Source organism: Filicampus tigris, chromosome 3 (genome assembly GCF_054856515.1).
Source record: "Filicampus tigris isolate MCC_2025a chromosome 3, RoL_Ftig_1.0, whole genome shotgun sequence".
NCBI lineage: Eukaryota > Metazoa > Chordata > Actinopteri > Syngnathiformes > Syngnathidae > Filicampus > Filicampus tigris.
Genome location: NC_141219.1, coordinates 26,074,060 through 26,095,032, shown reverse-complemented (window position 1 = coordinate 26,095,032; position 20,973 = coordinate 26,074,060). Strand labels below are relative to the sequence as shown.

The 20,973-nt window shown below is 40.3% G+C and overlaps 1 protein-coding gene across 3 annotated transcripts in view; it reads right to left on the bottom strand.

The window, feature by feature from the left end:
- Nucleotides 1-4,129: 4,129 nt before the first annotated feature.
- The window catches only part of entrep2 (endosomal transmembrane epsin interactor 2), a 97,926-nt gene continuing 81,082 nt past the window's right edge, over nucleotides 4,130-20,973 (bottom strand). For 2 of the 3 annotated variants that reach the window (XM_086026833.1, XM_086026835.1), the window contains exons 3-12: nucleotides 16,767-16,877; nucleotides 14,922-15,053; nucleotides 11,606-11,713; nucleotides 10,596-10,756; nucleotides 9,287-9,422; nucleotides 8,214-8,286; nucleotides 7,287-8,138; nucleotides 7,144-7,215; nucleotides 6,365-6,687; nucleotides 4,130-4,916 (exon numbers count right to left, since the gene is read on the bottom strand). In XM_086026833.1, coding sequence (XP_085882959.1) covers nucleotides 4,719-4,916; nucleotides 6,365-6,687; nucleotides 7,144-7,215; nucleotides 7,287-8,138; nucleotides 8,214-8,286; nucleotides 9,287-9,422; nucleotides 10,596-10,756; nucleotides 11,606-11,713; nucleotides 14,922-15,053; nucleotides 16,767-16,877 — 2,166 coding nt within the window. In that variant the 3' untranslated portion in view covers nucleotides 4,130-4,718. The remainder of the gene's footprint in view (nucleotides 4,917-6,364; nucleotides 6,688-7,143; nucleotides 7,216-7,286; nucleotides 8,139-8,213; nucleotides 8,287-9,286; nucleotides 9,423-10,595; nucleotides 10,757-11,605; nucleotides 11,714-14,921; nucleotides 15,054-16,766; nucleotides 16,878-20,973) is intronic. The other variant, XM_086026834.1, reaches the window with a different exon arrangement.

Genomic DNA, 20,973 nt, shown 5'->3' with positions numbered 1-20,973 from the left:
AGTTGCCAACTAAGGCGGAAATTGCTTTCAAAATAAAAGCTCTCATTTCAGATTTGTGTTACGTGGCACGGGGTCTTAGTTGTTTCCATTACACGACTATTTTCATTCATTCATTCATTCATTCATTCATTCATTCATTATCCATACCGCTTATCCTCACAACGGTCGCGGGCGTGCTGGAGCCTATCCCAGCTGTCTTCGGGCAGTAGGTGGGGGACACCCAGAATTGGTCGCCAGGGCACACAGAGACAAACATCCGCACTCACAATCACACCTTAGGGGCAATTTAGAGTGTCCAATTAACTCACCATGCATGTTTTTGGAATGTGGGAGGAAACCGGAGTACCCGGAGGAAACCCACGCAGGCACGGGGAGAACATGTAAACTCCGCACAGGGAGGCCGGAGCCGGGCTCGAACCCACGACCTCTGAACTGTGAGGCGGACTAGCTAACCAGTCGACCACCGTGCCACCACGACTATTTTATTTTATTTTATTTTATTTTATTTTATTTTATTTATTTGGGAGGTGGGTTGCACAAAAAAGGCATACCTTCATGGATGTAAATAACAAAGCTATAAAACAAGTTTAAACCATTAGTACGTAACATTTTTTCAAGAACAAGGAAGCTAAATTTAAAAAAATATTAAAAGCCTCCTTTGGTTATACAATACAATACAATAAAATACAATACAATTGTATTTATATAACGCATTTCATAACAGCTAGAGCTGTAACAAAGCACTTTACAAACAATACAATAAATAGATCAAAAACAATAAAAGGCTGTGATACATGTATTAATAAAAATAGATATAAATAATATATAAAATATAAATAAAAATATAAATAAATATAGACAATAAATTGACATAAAACACTATATACAATTGACACCGGAAAAGAGACGAAAATTTCAGGTCTGATCAAAAGCCAGAGAAAAGAAATGTGTCTTCAACCGGGTTTTAAAAATGGACAGAGAGGGGGCTTGCCTAACAACCAATAGGAGGTCATTCCAGAGGGAAGGACCAGCAGTTGAAAAGGCTCGATTTCCTCTGAGGTTCCTCTTGGTCCTCGGCACCTCGAGCAGCGCCTGGTCCGCAGACCTGAGGCTGCGTGAAGGTGCGTAGGAGTGGCGGAGCTCGGAGATGTACGCCGGGACGAGGCCATTTAATGATTTAAAGACAAATAGGAGAATCTTAAATTGAACCCTGAAATGCACTGGGAACCAGTGAAGGGAGGCCAGAATTGGTGTTATGTGCTCGATCTTTTGAGCTCCAGTTAGTAGGCGGGCAGCAGCATTTTGGACCAACTGGAGATGTTTGAGGGAGGACTGGCTGACTCCAAAATAAAGTGCATTGCAGTAATCTAGCCGAGATGTAACAAAGGCATGGATGACTGTTTCTAAGTGCTGATGGGAAAGGAGGGGCTTTACCACAGCCAGCTGTCTAAGGTGAAAGAAGCTCGACTTTACAACAGCGCTGATTTGCTGGTCCAATTTAAGATCACTGTCCATTTTGAAACCCAAGTTTAAGACTGTTGGCTTTAGATATGAAGCTAGGGGGCCCAGGTCAACAGGGTGGGATGGAGACGAGCCACAGGGACCGAACACTATAACTTCTGTTTCTTTTCGTTAAAAATTAGGAGCGGCACGGTGGTCGACTGGTTAGCACGTCCGCCTCACAGTTCAGAGGTCGTGGGTTCGATCCAGGCGCCGGCCTCCCTGTGTGGAGTTTGCATGTTCTCCCCGTGCCTGCGTGGGTTTTCTCCGGGCACTGCGGTTTCCTCCCACATTCCAAAAACATGCACGGTAAGTTTATTGGACTCTCTAAATTGCCCCTAGGTGTGATTGAGAGTGCGGATGTTTGTCTCGGTGTGCCCTGCGATTGGCTGGCAACCAATTCAGGGTGTCCCCCGCCTACTGCCCGAAGACAGCTGGGATAGGCTCCAGCACGCCCCGTGACCCTTGTCAATAAGCGGTATCGATAATGGACGGATGGATGGATGAAATTTAGGAAATTCAGTGGCATCCAGTGTTTGATGTCCTCGAGGCAGGACAAACGTGGTCTTAAGGAGAAAGCCTCTTTTTTGATTAGCGGGATATAGCCCCAAAATAGAACCCTGTGGAACACCATACGATAGAGGGGCGGAGCGGGACTCAGAGGAACCAAGGCTAATAGAAAAAGTCCTGCCAGCTAAATGGGATTTAAACCACTCTAGAGCGCATCCACTAATGGCTACTTGGTGTTGAAGGCGAGTCAAAAGAATACTGTGGTTGACCGTATCAAAAGCTGCAGTCAAATCCAACAAAACGAGGCATACATGGTCTCCAGTGTCATTTGCCAGGAGAATATCATTGAAAACACGTAGCAGGGCTGACTCTGTACTATGCATCTTCTTGAAGCTGGACTGAAAAACGTCTATGACATTGTGTATATCTAAGTAAGATCTTAGCTGTGAGTGCACCACTATTTCTAGAATTTTAGACATAAAAGGCAACTTGGAAATGGGTCTAAAATTTGATAGCACAGCTTGATCAAGGCCATTTTTTTTCGATTTACCAATTGTTGGGACAATCTCCTTTAAGGGACAATCTCCTTAAAGAAGTGTGGAGGAATGGAGTCATTAGGGGAGCCTGATGGTTTGATATGGCAAACCACTTCCTCCAAAATGTAAAAAAAAAAAAACAGCTCAAAGGAATCGAACACTGCTGAACAAGGAGCTTGGACAGAGGGGTCAAATGTGGCGTTTGAAACAAGAGCCATAGCTTTAGCAACCTTGTCAATGAAAAACTGCAAGAATTTATCTCACATTTCAGGGGACGATTCCATGCAAGTCAGTTGACGGGGCTTGAGTACAGAGTCAATTGTTTTAAATAGGGCACGTGGATTTTGGCGATTTGCCTGAATCAGACATGACAAATGGTCTCTCTTGGACTCCTTCACCTTTCTCTGGTAACGACGCCAGCAGTGCTTTAAGATTTGATATGAGACCTGCAGCCTGTCTTTTTTCCACCTGCATTCAGCTCTGCGGCATTCTTGTTTAGCTGTGCAAGTGCTCTCATTAAACCATGGCTCCGGAACAGTCCAGACAGATACCCATTTTGTGGACCAACGGATGGAGGATGAGAAGTATTTTAAAAAGGACGAACTAAGCAAGGATGGATGCGGGTTTTTGTCCGCTAGTTTACCACTCTCATTTGTGGAGAACAAGGGATTCTGACGGTTCATGAATGTTGTGTAGCCGAAGTATCAAATTTCCTCTCGAGACGCAATTGTATAGGGACTGATGCCGGAGGTACATGACGGTGTAACATGTTAGCAACTTATGTAACATTCCAGTTTATAGCTTGGCTACTGGTATTTACAGCAGCAGCAGGAGTCCAGTGTCTCTCGTCAGCCAGACTGTGCTTTGGACTGATGATGATGACCAATTCCATTGTGTCATGCTTACCAGTTAACAGTTAAACATTTTACACTTCACTTTATTTTAAACCAATACTAAAACTCAGAGACTTTTTATTTTCCACATTTTTACATGTATTACAAATAAGTCCTACACTCAGAGTTGTGTTTTATTTTGGACTTCAAAGAGGAAGTCAATCCCCCAAAAACCTTGGAATAATATGATCTTTGCAACTTCACTAGTCTAAACATGGCATTTAGATTAATATTGCGTTTGTGGAATACACGTATGAGTTATGCAGTAAAATCCACCCGTTTTTAGCCATCTCAGGGGACGGCTATTTTGTCACTTCTGTCGACTGAAAATGACCACCACAGTTGCTCAGGGCTCAGGTAACAACCAATCACGGCTCACCTGTTTTCTGAAGCTGAGCCATGATTGGCCATTACCTGAGCCCTGAGTAACTGTAATGTCATTTTCACTCGACAGAAGTGACAAAATGGCCACCCTCTGAGATGGCTAAAAAAGGATAGAATTTCCTTCTTAACTCATATTCCACAAACACAATAATGCCTTGTTTCATTTAGTGGGCCTGCATAGAACATATTCTTGGAAAGAAAATCTTTGGGTTGACTCCCCCCCCCATTGCAGTGTGACTATTGGAAGAACAACACAAATCAAAAGATACAAACTTATCTTTTATTGGGACACTGATAAGAAATATAACACAATGAGGTAAGTTAAAATGTTTGTAATGTCTTGAACCAGTGACACCACTAAAATATTCACCACCCTACCAGTAATACTGTAGTTCCACAAAATCTTCAAACATTGGCTAGTGAAGCCCATTCTCTCCAATTCAGGTGAATTATTTACTGTATATTTATAATATTTCTTCCTGTTTCACACAAAGACAAGAAAAATACCAATACTGTAACACAATATCATTTGTCTGCGAATGACAGATCCCAGTTTAGCGGCAATGTGTTTCATTTTGATGAAAATTCAGTGTAAAAAAAAAAAACCCCTGAGGGAGAAACATTCTGTTTTCTGATGAGAAAAAAAGCCACTACAGACAGGCAGGCTCAGTCTGAGTTTGCTACTATTTCTGCTGATGACTGTGCACACTCTCTTGGGGCACTAGGCGATACAGTTTGAGCCTCTTCCCATTCTGTTACGCCAAAGTCATACTGCGCAATTGTGACCTCATGATGCCGGACTGCTTGTAAATGACTGCACAGCAACGTGTAGCTGCAACATGAGCACTTTGGAATGCCCTCATAGCTTAGACCCGAGTCCTTGTAAAGATGGTGGTCAGAGAATAGTTTCTTTGCACTCAAGGCTTTGTTCAAAGGGAGGCGAGTCCAGGGGATTGGTACAGGTGCTGGTAGTTTGAGAGAGATTTTTGGGACGGCGCATGGAAGGGGAAGAACTTAAATCACCGCAGCTTTGGAGGTGAAGATCCTCTTGGCCACGTTTCCTGGGACTGCCACTGATGCACTGGGTCATCACCTGTGTACCAACAGAGAAACATGAGCATACCTGAGGTTGTTATTGCCAGATACAGTCCCCAGCTCAGAATTCCAGCTTTCATTTCATGGTATTTACATCTAGATGTGACAACAACAAAAGAATTGACCATGTTTGTCATGTTTGGGTCTTTTAGTTTCATTTTCTTCTTATTTTTTTTTTTTTTTTTTGAATGGCAGTTTACCACCTATTATTGGGGTATTACCGTCACCTACTGGGATGGATTAGTTTCTTTTTCTCAGCATATGTCTGTCTCATCAGTGATTGTGCCCACCTGTGTGCAATCCACACCCTAGTGTTAGCCAATCAGCTCCCTCCTACCTTGTGTGTCTCATCCAGGTGTTTCTTGTTGTCTCGTCAGTATGCTTGTATTTAAGTTCCTAGTTTTCGTTCAGTCCTCGTTGGATCATTATTGCTGTCATGTTGTTTTGTTTCTTCCAGTATTATGTTTTGTTACTTTGGGTTTTGGATTTTTTGAGACTTGTTTAATGTTGTTTTTTTAAAATACTTTCTTCAGTACGCCCCGCCTCTCCTGCCTTCCTGCATTTGGGTCATCCATCCCGCAAACGTGACAATGCCATCCGAATACTTTTGGCGGGGACTGTACTTTGAATATGACAAACAAGCCAGAAGTGACAATAACAGTAGTACATTGACTTTTAACTTGTTCCTTGACCAAGCTGTTAACTCAATTTACACATGTATCTGAATAGAATAGCTAATAATCTGTTCCAGCCAAATGACACTGTATCGTTAAGTGTAAAGAAAAACTGGTTTTACAAAGTGTTATCAAGTTACAAGTCACACACATGAGCGCACACACAAGTACCGGTATGTACATTCATGTGTTGGTATGTGTCTTTAATTGTTAATTGTGGTTTAGGGAGTGTCGTCAGGGGCCTGGAACAGTCTGGTTGGCTGTAACACAAGTTTAGTTCAGTGTTATAGTGTCTACGAGTGTTTTGCGAGCCAAGATTTGATGTATAAGCAAGGAGAAACATTTGTAGGAGCATTACTAACACTAAATAACTTTTGAAAAATGACGTTTCTGTAGGTCCATGCTAAATATCACAATAATATCGATTTCATGTAATTCAACACCGTTATCACATATTGCATGCTTTTCCAATATCGTATGGAAAAATTAAAAAATAAGATACAGCTACATAAAAATATTAACAATCTGTTTTTTTTAAAGGAACCAAAACATTAGAAAAACCTGTTGATGCCGTGCTACACCAAATCAATCTAAACAAAGTACGAAACATTGTGTACCTAGTATTGTGACTGGCCAACATTCAGTGAGAGAGAGAGAGAGAGAGAGAGAGAGAGAGAGAGTACGAAACATTGTGTACCTAGTATTGTGACTGGCCAACATTCAGTGAGAGAGAGAGAGAGAGAGAGAGAGAGGAACTGTAAGGTAAATTTACCTGATCTATGACATTGGCACTAAATATGGCCTCTTCCATGTGTTTCTCGTCTGACTTGATGACACACTTGATATTGTTGACAACTTGCTGGACTTCAGGTGGTAAATTGCAGCTTGAATGCTCCAGGAACTTGGCCACCAACATTTTAGTGTCTTTATACATTTTGAGGTCAGCCAGGGACTGCGGTCGCTCATGGGAGGCATGTGCTTGCAGAGCTCTTGTTTTAACATGGAGGTCTATTTTTCTGCTCTCCTTTTGCTGCTTCTTTGCGCTTATGTGACTTGGTTTGCCTCCAACTGCTTCAGCTGAAATGCCCGATTGCTCTGATGAAAGGATGAGAAAAAGGAGAACAGTTTTTTAAAGGAAAATGTAGTTTATTTGTCACAATTTTCACCTTTTGTGCAGATCAGTATTAAATCTTACACTTGGTGAGGATTATGGATAATCATGAAACAAAGACTAGGTTTAGTTCTATATAGTTTAACGCAAACATACAGTAGATTCTTATGAATACAGTTAATGCTCATTATAATATGAAAAAGAGCATCCAAAACATACAGTGGAAATGAATATCATAACCACAATTAAAGGATTAGGAGAATAATACTAATCCTGGACTTTGATTTGTTTACACACATAAATGTGGAAACGGCTTCACTGCTGTGTATGAAAAATCAAATACCTATTAGTAAGAAAGAAAGGAAGAAAAGCATCATATTTGGGGGCATTGTTTCTCCAGTCCTTAATATCGCCTCAATATAAACCATTTAAAACCTTACCTTGCTCTGGTGATGTACGAGCTGAATCTCTATCTGAAGCATTAATTGCAGAGATGGAGACACTAGATTCCCCTGTAAAAAAAGACAAAGTGCATCTTAAAACGTAAAACTAATGTGTGCACCGAAATTAGTTGGAGACACACCATGTGTATCGACAGTGGCAGTTGGATGATTCTGTTGAGATGCAGTTTTCAGGTGAAAAGCAAAATCTCTCTTACTTCCAGTAGTGGAGGAGCAGGAGATGGGGTCGCTGGTGGAGCGGACAATACGTGCCAGCTTGCGGTACCTCCTGGCGGCACGGAGCACTCGAGGCCTCTCTGCGGGTGAACGTCCACTTTGAGATGAGGTAGAGGGGGGCTGTGGACTTGGGGAGTGGGACCAAACACTAAAGCACAACCGGGGGCCTCGTAGCCTGCTGGGAGGGGATGGAGAGGGAGAGGGAGCTAAGGGACTGATGGCTAAGGTTCCCCCAGAAGAAGCCACTGAGGTTGGGGAGCAAGGTTGATGAGGTGGCGAGATAGCGACAGCAAGCGGGAGTTTCCGGCTCATCATTCGTGCTTTGATGAGAGAATGTGGTGACAGTTTTGGTGGCTCTTCTGGCAAATGTTTGGCTGATGCAAGCTCATCACAAAGGTGCATGGAAGACCTAAATTCCTCACATATGTGTGAGTTGTCCGCAGAATCTTCTTGGTCCAGATTGCTGTAGTTTTCGGAGGACCAGTCCGGCGAGCGTTCAAGGGACTCCTGCGTATGTGAGGACTCACTGAATCCGGTGTCACTTGGGCGAGCGTCGGTGTTAGACAAGCCATGATGGCAGCGCGTGCGTGTGCAGAGCTCAAGACTGATGCAGCTTCCATCGGTCGGTGCAGTTTGGTGTGTGCTGTAGGGAGAGGAATCTGAGCCTTGGACCTCCAGGGAACACAAGTCCTCTGAGGAGCAAGTGTGGTCGTGATCAGCAACTTCTGACACCATCAGTGATGCACTGTCTACAGAGGCTTGAAATGTGAAATAAATACATCATCAGTCGTAAGAAACAGGCAACTTTTTTTTTTTTTAAATCAAAGTGTTACCTTGAGTGCTGAGTCCTGCTGTTGTGTTTCTGTCACATAAACTGGATTCAGTGGCCACGATACTGGTGGTGACCTGTCGGCAGTAAATATTGGCAGAATAACTTTGTTTTAGTTTTATTAGCTGTTTTAGTTTGGTCATTTCGAATGCACTATTTTGGACCAGTTTTAAGTAACAGTAGCATGTGGTCTCCAATCGCAAATCAGAACAGTAGGGGGCACTATAAGACCACATCACATAATGATTTTTTTTTTCCATTGAAAGGATAACCCTACTGTACAAGTAATTACAGCATCTAACATGCTTGTAATGATCATGCAAGATAGTAACAGGCACGTTTCATGTTCTCTCAATTTGTTTATTTTTTAAATTTGACTGATCTGTATCTGTATTGGAATCTACTATTATTTCTAATTCAATATTAGTGGAGTTTTTTTCTGATAATTTTTTAAAATTTAGATTATGGTGTTGGGTTGAATGGAAAAGAACAACACAAAAAAAATGATGCCGTCACAGAACATCAAATCAACATTAAATTTCAGCGTTGATCACATGAAAATTAGGAAATTAGAATGATTCCAAAGTCAATATAACACACAGTGCGGCAGTCTTCAAGCTTTTATTTTTAGCTGCAAAAAAGGAATTCAGGGAAAGTGTCTGCAATCAGACCAAAAAACGTTGAAAATAAAAACGTTGCTCTCCAGGGAGAGTTCCTGAAAATGTTCCAAATCAGCAGCACATAATGCTGAGATTGAATTGCCAATGACTGTGACTAAAGAATAATAATCTAAAAAAAAACTCTAGTCTAGTCGAGAAAGTGTACTACGTAAATGCCTTAGATAGTCCACAATTACATACATTTTCAGACTTACAAACCAACTGGGTTATAACTCTTATATCTATATACCTATAAAATAATATATTATTTTGTAGTACATCACAAACGATTTTTACAAGTTTATTGAGGATGCAGTTAAACTGCATTACTTGAAAATGGCAGGGAACAAACACCTGATAGGCACTGCACTCAACAGGCCAAGCAGAGAGCCTATCAGGAGGCAGTGACTGTCCTCACCTGGCTTGCAGGCGTCTGCCCCACCACAGACTCATATGGTGGCGGCAGGTCAGTTGGGTATAGTGTCCCAGGGCTGTTGATGGGCACCCCATAAATGGCACTAAAGGGAGAATGGGGGAAGTCCAGATGCAGGCCTCTGTAAAAGACATAATATCAATATTTCAGACCAGGCGAATCTTCATAGAGAGGTAATGAGTGTAATTGGAGGGAGGCCACCTGCGCGTCTGTGCCACACGGCTAGCTATCTAGTACGCTTGTTTGACAACGAGTCCGAGATGCTCCACGATTCACTGGCCGCCCTGCCGTGGAGCCCACCGCCTCGTCTGTAACATGCTTGTCTCGAAGATTAAGAAATTAAGTACACACACCCTATAACTGTGTGGAGATGTGAATTCACTTCGACAGAATGTTGACTGCTAAACGCTAATTTTATCACTCCCTCCATTGTAAATCCTTCGCCTGTCGCCACTAGTATCCTGCCTTGTTTGGCTCCTTTAAAGGGGGAAGTCAACCCAAACATATTTTTTTCAAGAATAAGTTCTATGCAGGCCCACAAGTTAAAACAAGGCATTCTGATAAATATTGCGTTTGTGGAATAAGAGTTAATCCACCCGTTTTAGCCATCTCAGTGGGCGTCCATTTTGTCACTTCTGTCGACTGAAAATGACAGATGTTCATTGCTCAGATAACGACCAATCACGGCTCAGCTTCAGAAAACAGGCGGTGAGCTGTGATTGGTCGTTACTGAGCAACTGTGATATCATTTTAAGTCGACAGAAGTGATAAAATGGCTGCCCCCGGAGATGGCTAAAAACGGGTGGATTAACTCTTATTCCTCAAACGCGATATTGATCAGAATGCCCTGTTTCAACTAGTGGGCCCGCATAGAACATATTCTTGAATTCCTCTTTTATAAAGCAGAGTGAACTGCCCTGGTTCTATTAAAAAAACAGACAAGTTGCCCATCCCCGCTCTAAATCGTGCTATGATTTTTTTTTTTTTTTTTTAATACAGTACTCTGCCTCTATTTCTTGGGTGGAATTGACTCAAGCAGTTCAGTAATGAAAGACTGTTATTAGAGTTCGCATCTTATTTGGACAGTATTATTTCGTTTCAACAGTTAAAGTTTCAACTTAAATTCTCAATAAAATTGTAAATTGATAAATCGACCATTGATTAATCATTGTCTTCGAATGCCAACAATTTACCAGTTTGTTAAATGTGGAGGATTTCATATACGACACTTTGGGAAGCACCGTATAAGCAATAAAAAGAATGGGATACTGATGAGAGGTCTTTTGCTACTCACCTTTGTCCATCCATTGATGGTGTGCAGGTGTACTCAGGGGGGTAGTAAGGCGGTGGGGGAATGGGAGGAATAAACTCATCAAAGTCCAGTGTTTGGTGCAGGATAGTTCCATGGGGAGTCATACAATCAGCATTTAGCTCCCTTGTTCGGTGTGGCATAAACTGAAACACATCAAAAGAGACACGCTCTCGTTACAGAAGTCCCTTTTTGTTATTTCAAACCATAAAGTCCCCACAGCATCTCCCTCACTTATTAAAGTTTATTCCGCTGCTCTGCTGTTGTTTCAGTGATCTAGCTCTGCCAAGCTGCAGTGCGATTTCAGCACGTTTTTCTGTGAGGTGCTACTGCAGGATTTCAAATTTTACAAGTGGAAAATTTTTGCCACAACCAGTCTGCATTTCTCTTTTTCCCAGGACTGACTTGTAGCTATATTTAACTAGAACTACGCAGTAAAAAAAAAAAAAAAATCTATACAGAATATAATTTCATCCAGAAAAAAAATAAAATAATAATAATAATATATATATATATATATATATATATATATATATATATATATATATATATATATATATATATATTTTGCACAGACAGACTTTATGCTTTTGATCTGAGCAAGTCAAATTAAATAACTATTTTTGGTGCAAAATACAAATGGAACTTGGTCATGTTAATTTCCCTCATGGCAAGAGGTATTAAGCTTTTGTTAATAGTGTTATTGCTCCACATAAAATGATAGCAAAGGTTAATTCTGAGAATATTACACCTCTGTGGAACAAATGACGTGAGAGTTTTAAACATTCTATACACTTTCATTCTATTGCAGGAGGACAGCACACATGAAGTCCTGTGGCAGTTGTCCTCAGCTGACTTTTGCAAAAACAAAATGATGTTTCACAGGCTTGGGATGGAGAATGGGAATCACATTCTATAATTCAATGCAAAGGCGATAGCGATCATTTTCCCACTGAAAGCAAAAAAAGCGTCCCATCATAATTGTCCACACTCACCATCTGCAGCACATCAGTGGAGACAATTTGCATGCAGCACATGGCTGTCGCTAGGGCACAAACAATGGTGGAGATGACGTTAAGGGCACATACGCTGAACAGCAGCTCCTATGAGAGGGAACAGGAGGAGGCAGTCGGAAAGGACGAAGGTACAAATGTAAGGATAACACGTGTCGGTGCAAAAATAATACAGAAGGTGTGCAGTTACAGCGGTCCCTCGCTATATTGCAGTTCATCTTTTGCGGACTCGCTCCATAGCAGATTTTTTATAGTGCTATTTTGAATGCTGTTTTTTACAGCGTACGAATCCATTTTGTGTCCTAATTGACTGCCTCTATTTTTCAAAGTGCAATTTAGCATGCTGTTTTTTTTTTAATCCTGTTGTAATCATTTATTAACAATGTTCAATGGGTCAGTGTGACCTGCTCTAATGTTTAACTATCAAAAAAATATTACATAACACAATGTTTGTAATATTAAAAAACGAAAATGTAAAAAACAGCCAGCAGACAAAGTTTAATCCTTTTTCTCTCCCTAGATTGTCTAAACCGGTCAATTTGACCCACAACATAACAGGAAGGTTAAAAAAGGTTTTGACATTGGTTTATTAAATAATGTTAATAATATTAATAATTAGTACAACAACAACAACAGTAACAACAACAGCAATAATAATAATAATAATAATAACAAAAATAATAACAATAATAATAATAATAATAATAATAATGATAACAATAATTATAATCATAATAAAGTATACTGTACTTATTTTTCTTACTAAGGTTTGAACTTTGACCATGTTTAAACAAGAGAAAAATGTTAATGTGAGGTTTACGGCCTGAAATCACAGTATAATAATTACAGAAAAGAAACGTTTCCTACTTTATGGATTTCACCTATCGCGGGTTATTTTTGGAACGTAACCCTCCGTGATAAACGAGGGACCACTGTTTTACAAAGTGGTTGGTGTTAGCAATGTAAAGCGCTTGTTCAAATATTCTGACAAAATACACTTTACACCTAAGCTATACCAGATTTCCTCAAGAGTCAGTCAGAGAACATCAGAAAATCAGTTGAAACTATGTGTTTTATAGTTCTTACAAGGACCTTCATAAACTTGAACTCAAAGCCTGACTGCAATAACAGCTCAAAGTCAACTGTAATATGTTTATCATATGGGAGAGCTCAACTCATCAACAGACACCATCATACTGTAAGACAGGAAATGTGCCCAACTGCTAGGAGACTAAGGAGTACTCTCTTCGAAGCTTATACCACATAAACCTTTAATAACTGTATTATATGAATGAATTTCCTGCTGGGCAGCACAGAAACACCACCTGCATGTAAACTGGATCTAGAAGCAGAATTTGTCTTTGAGAGGACTGATTACAGCAAACGTTTAAAAGCACCTTGATTTAAGTGAAAAAAAAAAGAAAGAAAGAAACTACATCGGAACAGAAACTTTATCGATGTAAAATCTATGACACATATTATACACGTTTGACAGCTTGACAGTGCTCCCTCCAGCGCAGTCGTTTCCCTACTGAATGGGAATGTGGAACTCTATGCATGGGTGGGACATGTGAGCCTGTTTTGTGTAGCTTGTTCAAGGTCTGTAAACCACCATTGGGTTGCAGGTCCCAGACCTATGGTGGATTTATCACCACCAAATTGTGAGAGATAGGGATATCTTCCTAAGCACGACCATGGTTCAGATATGGCCTCCTTCATGCATGTCATGCTGTGATCATTTTGTGAATGTATATAGTGTCCATAAATGGCATTCCAATTGCAAAAACAACAACAACATACTTTTCAATTAGAATACCCTGGAGATCATAGAATTTGCACTCCAACCAATATGTTGGCCATAAATGTTCCAAAAGTACACACATTCAGTATGAAAACGCTGATACGTACAAACAGCGACTTCTGATCTCTTTTGTGTTACTGTTCATTTACAGTACTAATGTAGGACAGTGGTAGAGTGGTTGTCTCCCAACCCAAAGCTTGTGGGTTCAATCCCCGGTCCTTGTGACCATGTCAAAGAAGTGTTTGAGCGAGAACTTGAACGCCCAGTTGCTCCTGATGCTGCGTCATCAGAAGGTGAACGAGGAGTCAGTATCGAAGCGCTTTGCGTGCCCTGTAAGTGGGAAAAGCTAAAAGTGAAAGCCCATGCTTGGACAAAGCATACAGAAAGTGTTACAGAGATAATCAAGCACCCGGAGTTTCCTTGTCGCAAGCCAATCAAAGGAGAGATTTTCACAGCAAGGTTACAAATGTGCCCTTGAATGCACAAGTAATTGTAATGCTCCATCCCACTGATGAATTACAGCCCCATCTGAAATCACTGAATTTAACAATTGTCTCTGGTCTGTATTCTATACGCCTATTCGACTAAGCTCTGCATAGGACGTCCAGGACTTGCAGACGAGTATGTCAGCTACCACATTATCGTTAGTAGCAGGAGCAGAGTAACGGTCAAGTGGAATGGTAAAGACTCAGGGGAGCAGATCATGACAGCTTCTTGTTCAACATCATTCAACACCTTTGACTACTTTGGCGCTTAATAAAGGTTTATTGCCCTAATTCCCATATCTCTTTGAAAGAGGAATGATCACTATGATAAACGCACTTGATCTTTTCTCTTATCGAAAGCATGCTTCATCCTGAGGAGTCTTTTATTTGGTTATCAATGTTTTATAATCAATCAGAGGCACAAAATGAATGGATATGATTGCCGTTATGCAATAAAGGCACAGCGGCACATGCTGTACATCATTCCTGCAGACTCTACAGTCGAGATAATCTTCCAAGATCATGCACTTGCAGCCAAGCCAGACGAGTTATGTGCTACATACTAAGAGGTTTGTCACTTGGGGAAAGAAAAATGGTGTTGCCATTTTTCACTTCCTCCCTAATTAATCTGTGACTGGTGGAGCTGGAAACAGTACACACATGTTCCCACGTGGAATGCGCCGCACGACTACAGTTCTGAAGTTCTGACATGGACAGATTTGATACTTTTTCGAAGATTTTCCTTTTGTTTTGTTTCGAGGCCATTCCTGTGGAGTGATCAACTAAATCTCTAAATGCACTATTGTGTTAAGTACCATGTCCACTCAGTACAGCAACAACCCAAAAAGAATCCAGTTTCTGCCATTACTGCAGGTGAAACACGTCTGTACCAAAAAAAAAAAAAAAAAAAAAAACACTGAGGAGGCTTGCACTGAGAAATGCATGAGTTTGTTGAAAGCACGCACATCTCTTTTGGTAAACTACTTTACATGGAGGTAAACGATGAACATACCTTGAGACGTAAGCGTATGGTATTGCAGTCCCTCAGTGGGTTAAGTTTCAGCGTCTCTCCCAGGTTGTTGCAGCTTGAACTCTGTCGCTGTAACTCACAGCAAACACACACTCCATCGCTGTCAAACTTGAGCTGGGATGAGAGAAAATTAAAATTCACTGGTAAGACATGGTGGTCTACAATTGTTGAGCAAGGATGGTGTTGTGTTTACTCTTACGATTAAATGTAGTAAAAAAAAAAAAAAAAAGGGGCTGCTGTTTTATATCGAAAGGGCAATTGCAAAGGAATACACAAATGATACACTGCGAAATATGAGGAGCTACCCAGGGAGGGATTGCGGTCAAGCACACCCTCTGCAATGTGTCCCAGATTGAGAAAAAGCAGGACATGAACTCACCAAGTATGGGTTAATTAATTGGAGGAGAGGAGATGAGATGCATTAAAATTTCGGTTTGGATGACGAAGTGAACTGAAGTCCACACGAGTACGTAGAAAAACAGCCTCTCACTGTGGAAGTTAAGCAGTGTGGTTTGGTGTCATATGCAATTTCAATTTCAATTCCTAAACGTAGTGAAGGGCAGAGTACTACTTGACACCATCTTGTTATGTTTACCAACGACAGGGTTGATAGGTCGGAGGATATTGTTTACAACATTGCAGAAGTGTGAACGGAAAGAACACAGAATGTAGTTTTCGACGAACAGTAACAGCAATTGTAAATGGCTAGAAGAAATAAAATGCTAGGTACCCTTCTTTTCTTACTGTTTTGTCACACTGGCAATGTCACATTATTAATACACTTAATGCGAGACATACAGTAGATCTCCATCAACCCTGCATAACAACCAGGACAAAAGTTTGATCTTTTTTTTGTTTTTCTTCACTGTACCTTTTGTGTTGAGAACTGAGATGTGCTGCTTGTTGTGAAATGTGGATTTGGTGGTTTTGGTGCCGGGTGAGTCACTAACTGGTATCTTAATTATGAACAACACCGTATTACATTTGTATTTTAAAATACAGTATACCCTACCCCGACAACAGGTAGGACCAAAATGGCTTCCCACAATCACAACTCACCAATGAAATAGAGCAATAAAAATGCAGCCCTTTTTATAGCACTGGTGCTGTTACTGTGTCTTAGAGATACAAGAGAGGCCCATATCCATCACATGAATGAGGTTTTTTTTTGAAGATACTTTTGGCGATAGACCAGCACAGTAACATTTGTGCCTTATTGCAAGCTTCAAATCTCATAACTTGGTCAAGAATAATAAATCACATTTCTTTTCTAGGGACTCACTGGACTTTAATGGGTCTTATTTTCATGCCCAGCGCAAGTCTAGCGCAAAGCGAAGTCTAACTGTGTGCATGAGTGGAGATTTTTTTGTTTGGTATTTTTGTTAGATTTTGCCCAGGTGGAATTAGGCGTTTGCATTGTTGTGCGGCATTGTGGAAGCAGAAATAGGCTACGTTTAATTGATGACGATTTAAACAGAAGACGCAAAACTGCGCTATTCTACAAAGGGCCCTCTGTGTGGCATTTTAGGGCCCTCTGTGTGGAATTTTCCCACTGTGTTTTTTTTCAAATCTTCTCTCCAACACATGTGGGTCAGGTTCTTCGAAGAATCAAAATTGTCCATTTTGCTGTAAATGGTTGGTTTTGTTGCTATATGTCTCATTCCTGCATATCTGTCTTGTCTGATTGAGTGGTAAGCAGTCCGAAGCGTACCCCACCTCTCACCCCACCAGTTGGGATCGGTTCCAGTTTCCTAGTGATCTTGAACAAAGTAAGTGGTCGAGACGATGGATGGATGGAAGTTGGAGAGTGGGCTCATATGGTCTTACCAGCTGACATTCTTCCAGTGAGTTGACCAGCTGAGCATTCTGGCAAGAGAGGATGGAGCCTGCCAGGTTGAGCATCACACAAACTGCTGACAACAACATGAAGAATGTGATCTGCAACAGACAGAAGGAAGAAAGAGGGAAAACAGAGAAAGGAAAGATGTCAAGCATCCTGTCATCTGCTGTTGGTCAGAGACTTATTCAGACTCTCCGGTCCTGCATTGCAGTCCTGGCATTGAATCATCGCCCGCCATAATGGACATTTGCACTGATCTCAAATGAAATCAATGATTTCTTTTAGTTATAGTCATGTCACTGCTTAGCGGCAAACGTATTACTTGCAAAATTGTTCAACTGGTTCAAACTCAATAAAAGAAGAACATTTGCTATTTTTCAGCATTAAATGGGAAGTCAACACAAACGTATTTTTTTCAAGAATATGTTCTACGCAGGCCCGCTAGTTGAAACAGGGCATTCTGATTAATTTCATGTTTATGGAATATAGCAAAATCCACCCATGTTTAGCCATCTCAGGGGACGGCCATTTTGTCACTTCTGTCGACTGAAAATGACATTTAACTTGATCCTGGCTCAGGTAACGACCAATCACAGCTCACCTGTTTTCTGAAGCTGAGCCATGATTGGTCGTTATCTGTGCCCTGAGCAACTGTGATGTCGTTTTCAGTTGACAGATGTGACAAAATGGCCACCCCCTGAGATGGCTAAAAACGGGCAGATGCTGTCACATGTATAGATGTATGTCTTTGTCAGTCAACCGAAGTGACAAAATGTTTTTTTTTCTACCAATTGGCTGGGTAAACGGTGTATTGAAAAACTGTAGATCTGTAACCCAAAGTGAAAAATTTATTTGTGCTTGAAAAGAAGCATCGGCCAGTTATCAAGCACACACACGCACACACACGCTTATCCTGACACGTGCGCGCGCGCACACACACACACACACAAGCTACAATTTCTTAACGGTGATGGAGCTGACAGTTGAGCTCTATGGTGCAGTCTAATTTACTTTCATTCCAATTGTTCCCTTGGCCTCTCTTTTCACAGGGCAACAGGCTTTTTTTTTTCTTTTTTTTTCCAAGCTGACAGCCCAATGGATATAAATCCCTTTGACAGAAATATGCATGGCTACAATTCAGGTATTTCAAATTACAGGTCAAGTGTGTTTTGAATGAGTTTTAAATCGACAGTAGGCAAACAGAATTCAGTTCATCTTACAAATGCAACTCAGGTGTGAGTGATTCGAGCGGCGACTTGCTTTTTAGTTCTGTGACAGTAAACTACAAACATACCAATGATAGAAAAGATCAACTATTGAAAGAAACAGATGCCGAATTAGAGAATGACTTAGACTCACCTAGAAGGTGGAGTCCTTGGATTTATAGGTTACTGAGTGCACACAAAAGGAGAAGAGCGAGAAAGCAAGCAGGTGGAGAAGGGTCCGAGGTGGTTGATGCTTTTATTAGCCTGATGGATGGCTACAAGATGAGTGCTTTTCACAATGATCCCCAAAAAATACTGAGAGGCTGATTCGTGAAATTAAAGTACACTTGTTTTGGAAAAAGGCGAGAGGGGATGAGAAGAAATTGGTTAACTGACGTCTCTACATGTAAAAAATAATCTACGCATGCCATTATGAGTCTTGGTTTATGAACTGGGGAAGACATAATAGAATAGAAAGAGCCCCAAACTTTTCCACCCACTTGGACGCAGCCATTCATCTGTTTTCTGTGGTGCTTGTGGGGTTGCAGGCGAGCTGTGGCCTGTCCCAACTTTTGACTGGTGTCTAATTTAAGATGTGTGTCTGAAAATCTTTGCCCATGTCTGGTCTACAGAATTTTCCTGGAACAATTATGACGTCTTCTTAAACTGCAGCATGCATGACTCTGTTTTATCTGGAATTAATTTTGAATTACCTTTCTAAAAAAAAAACCACACCCTTAGGTCTGAAAAAAAGAACTCTTATTACAGATTGTATCGATTGCTGTTTTTGTGTGGCTTCTGGTAATGCATCCATGCACTGAATACTCTTTAGCAGCAGATGCATTCAGTTAATAATACATAGACAGAGCAATGAATAAGTACATAAACCATAACAAAATATTTTTTCATGCTTGTCCGTTTTTTTCGAAAATGACAATTTTTTAAAAAACACTAGATTTAGGTTATTTGTTACAAAAAATGGCACTGCCTTTAACGTGTTATAACTAAGTCATTTATGATTTTTTTTTTTTCACTTTCAACCAATCAAAATGTTGGCATCAGACCTATCCATACAGTACATGTATAATTTCTTTTATTTTTATAATGCCCTTTATGGACAATAATAGTATTTTGTTACCACCATAACCCTTAATATGCCCTATATGTAGAAAATGCTAAACTTAACATAATTAGAACCCGGAAAAGGTAAAAAAAATAGTCACAACACATTGAAATGATCACAGAATTTAAGAATAATAACTTAAATATAGAATTTAGAGAGAAACTCTTGTTCAGAAGTTTTTAAATCCAATTGATGTGCATCCACCAGTGAAATGTGTCATCGCACCGCTGCAGGTACTAGTGTTGGAAAGAAACGGAGAAAAAAAAAGTTGAGCAGTCGGTGCTCTATAAACCTCCCCGAAAATGCCCTGAACCAATAGGATTAAAAAAAAAAATTCAAACACCCAACAAATTAGTTAAGATTCAAACAACAAGTGCATTAATTTTCAGGCTGATCTCACAACCAATGAAAGTGCAGAACTTAAGAAAAAAAAAAGAAAGTTCAAAAGAACTTCAGCCAGCATTGCTGACTTTCACACAGGTACACAAGCACACGTTCATGCGTATGTGCCCGTGCGCGAGTGCACACAAGCATATATTCATATCTGCGCATGAACAGTTGGCAACAGCAATATAAGTTGGGATTCAAACAATAAGAACAAGTGCATTTTTTTGAATTTATGGTCAGACCTTTCATTCGTCATGTACATACGCATGCTGCACACATGGGTGCACATGCACACAAACATATATTCATATCTGCACGTAACATTTGGTAAGTAGTAGAGGGAACAAAAGCCGGTTTGAACCGAAAAATCTTTTTTTGATTTGAAAGATGCAAATGTATGAAATCGAACAGAATCATTCCACTTTGAAATATATCGAGATATGTATCCAATTGTGAAGGAAACATTTACAGCAGTGACACGTCCCTTCAAATAGATGTAAAATGACAACAAAAAAGTCATTGCATCATACCCTCTTGAACCGAGCCATATAATATCGAATCGAATCGTAATCCCACTGAGTCGAACCAAATCGAATTGTTCCACTTTTAAATCGAACCGTTCTTGAATCGTTAAGCAGCCCATGTATCAAAAAACATTTCTATTTGTCTTTTGTAGAGAGATACACACCCCTAGTAAGTAGCCTTCTGATAATTTGGGGGAGCACAGTTTGTCACTTATTGTGTGATTGATCAGCACAAGCATACTGCGTGTGCATGAACAAAATAATTTGATCATCAACCAAAGATACATTAGCTATTTGACAATAGTCTTCATTCATTTCATTGCAAATCCATCATTGCAAGTCCAACTCTGTATTGAACACCATCAATGTTTACCCAAGTAGTTCAGAATACTTCTTTGGAAGAAATATTTCAAGCACATCACTGTCGACCACAGTCTCTTCTGTGAGGGAAAAACTCGTTTGTTTGAATCTGTGTTTCCCATTGATAAGCAAATGCCACCTAGTGTTTTTTAATGTGCTTTTATACACTGTATCTCTATATATTTTTAATATATCAAAAAACGTTTGAGATTCAAAGCTCATGTAATGTTTCAGATGAAAGCCTGTATATTATATCATCTTTCACAATGTTTTGATTTAGTGTGAATACGTAACATAAAGTCGACTGACACAAAGGTCCTTTTTTTTTTTTTCATTTTTCACTTTTCTGGTGTTTACAGACTCTTTGAAGGAGTCATTCATTTTTGGAGAATTAAAAAATCTACTCTCTCCCAGTGTTCAATTTTTACTATTTTAAAAGTGTGGATTTGATTGCAGAAAGCGTAGAGCTATATAAACTGTGAGGAAATGTTGAAATAAACTCTGTGTGAGTCAATTCAACACGGGACATTTTGCTGCGTAGGCTTGATGGCCACAAGCTCCGGATGATGTGGCGACAAGGTTAAGGACAGTAAGA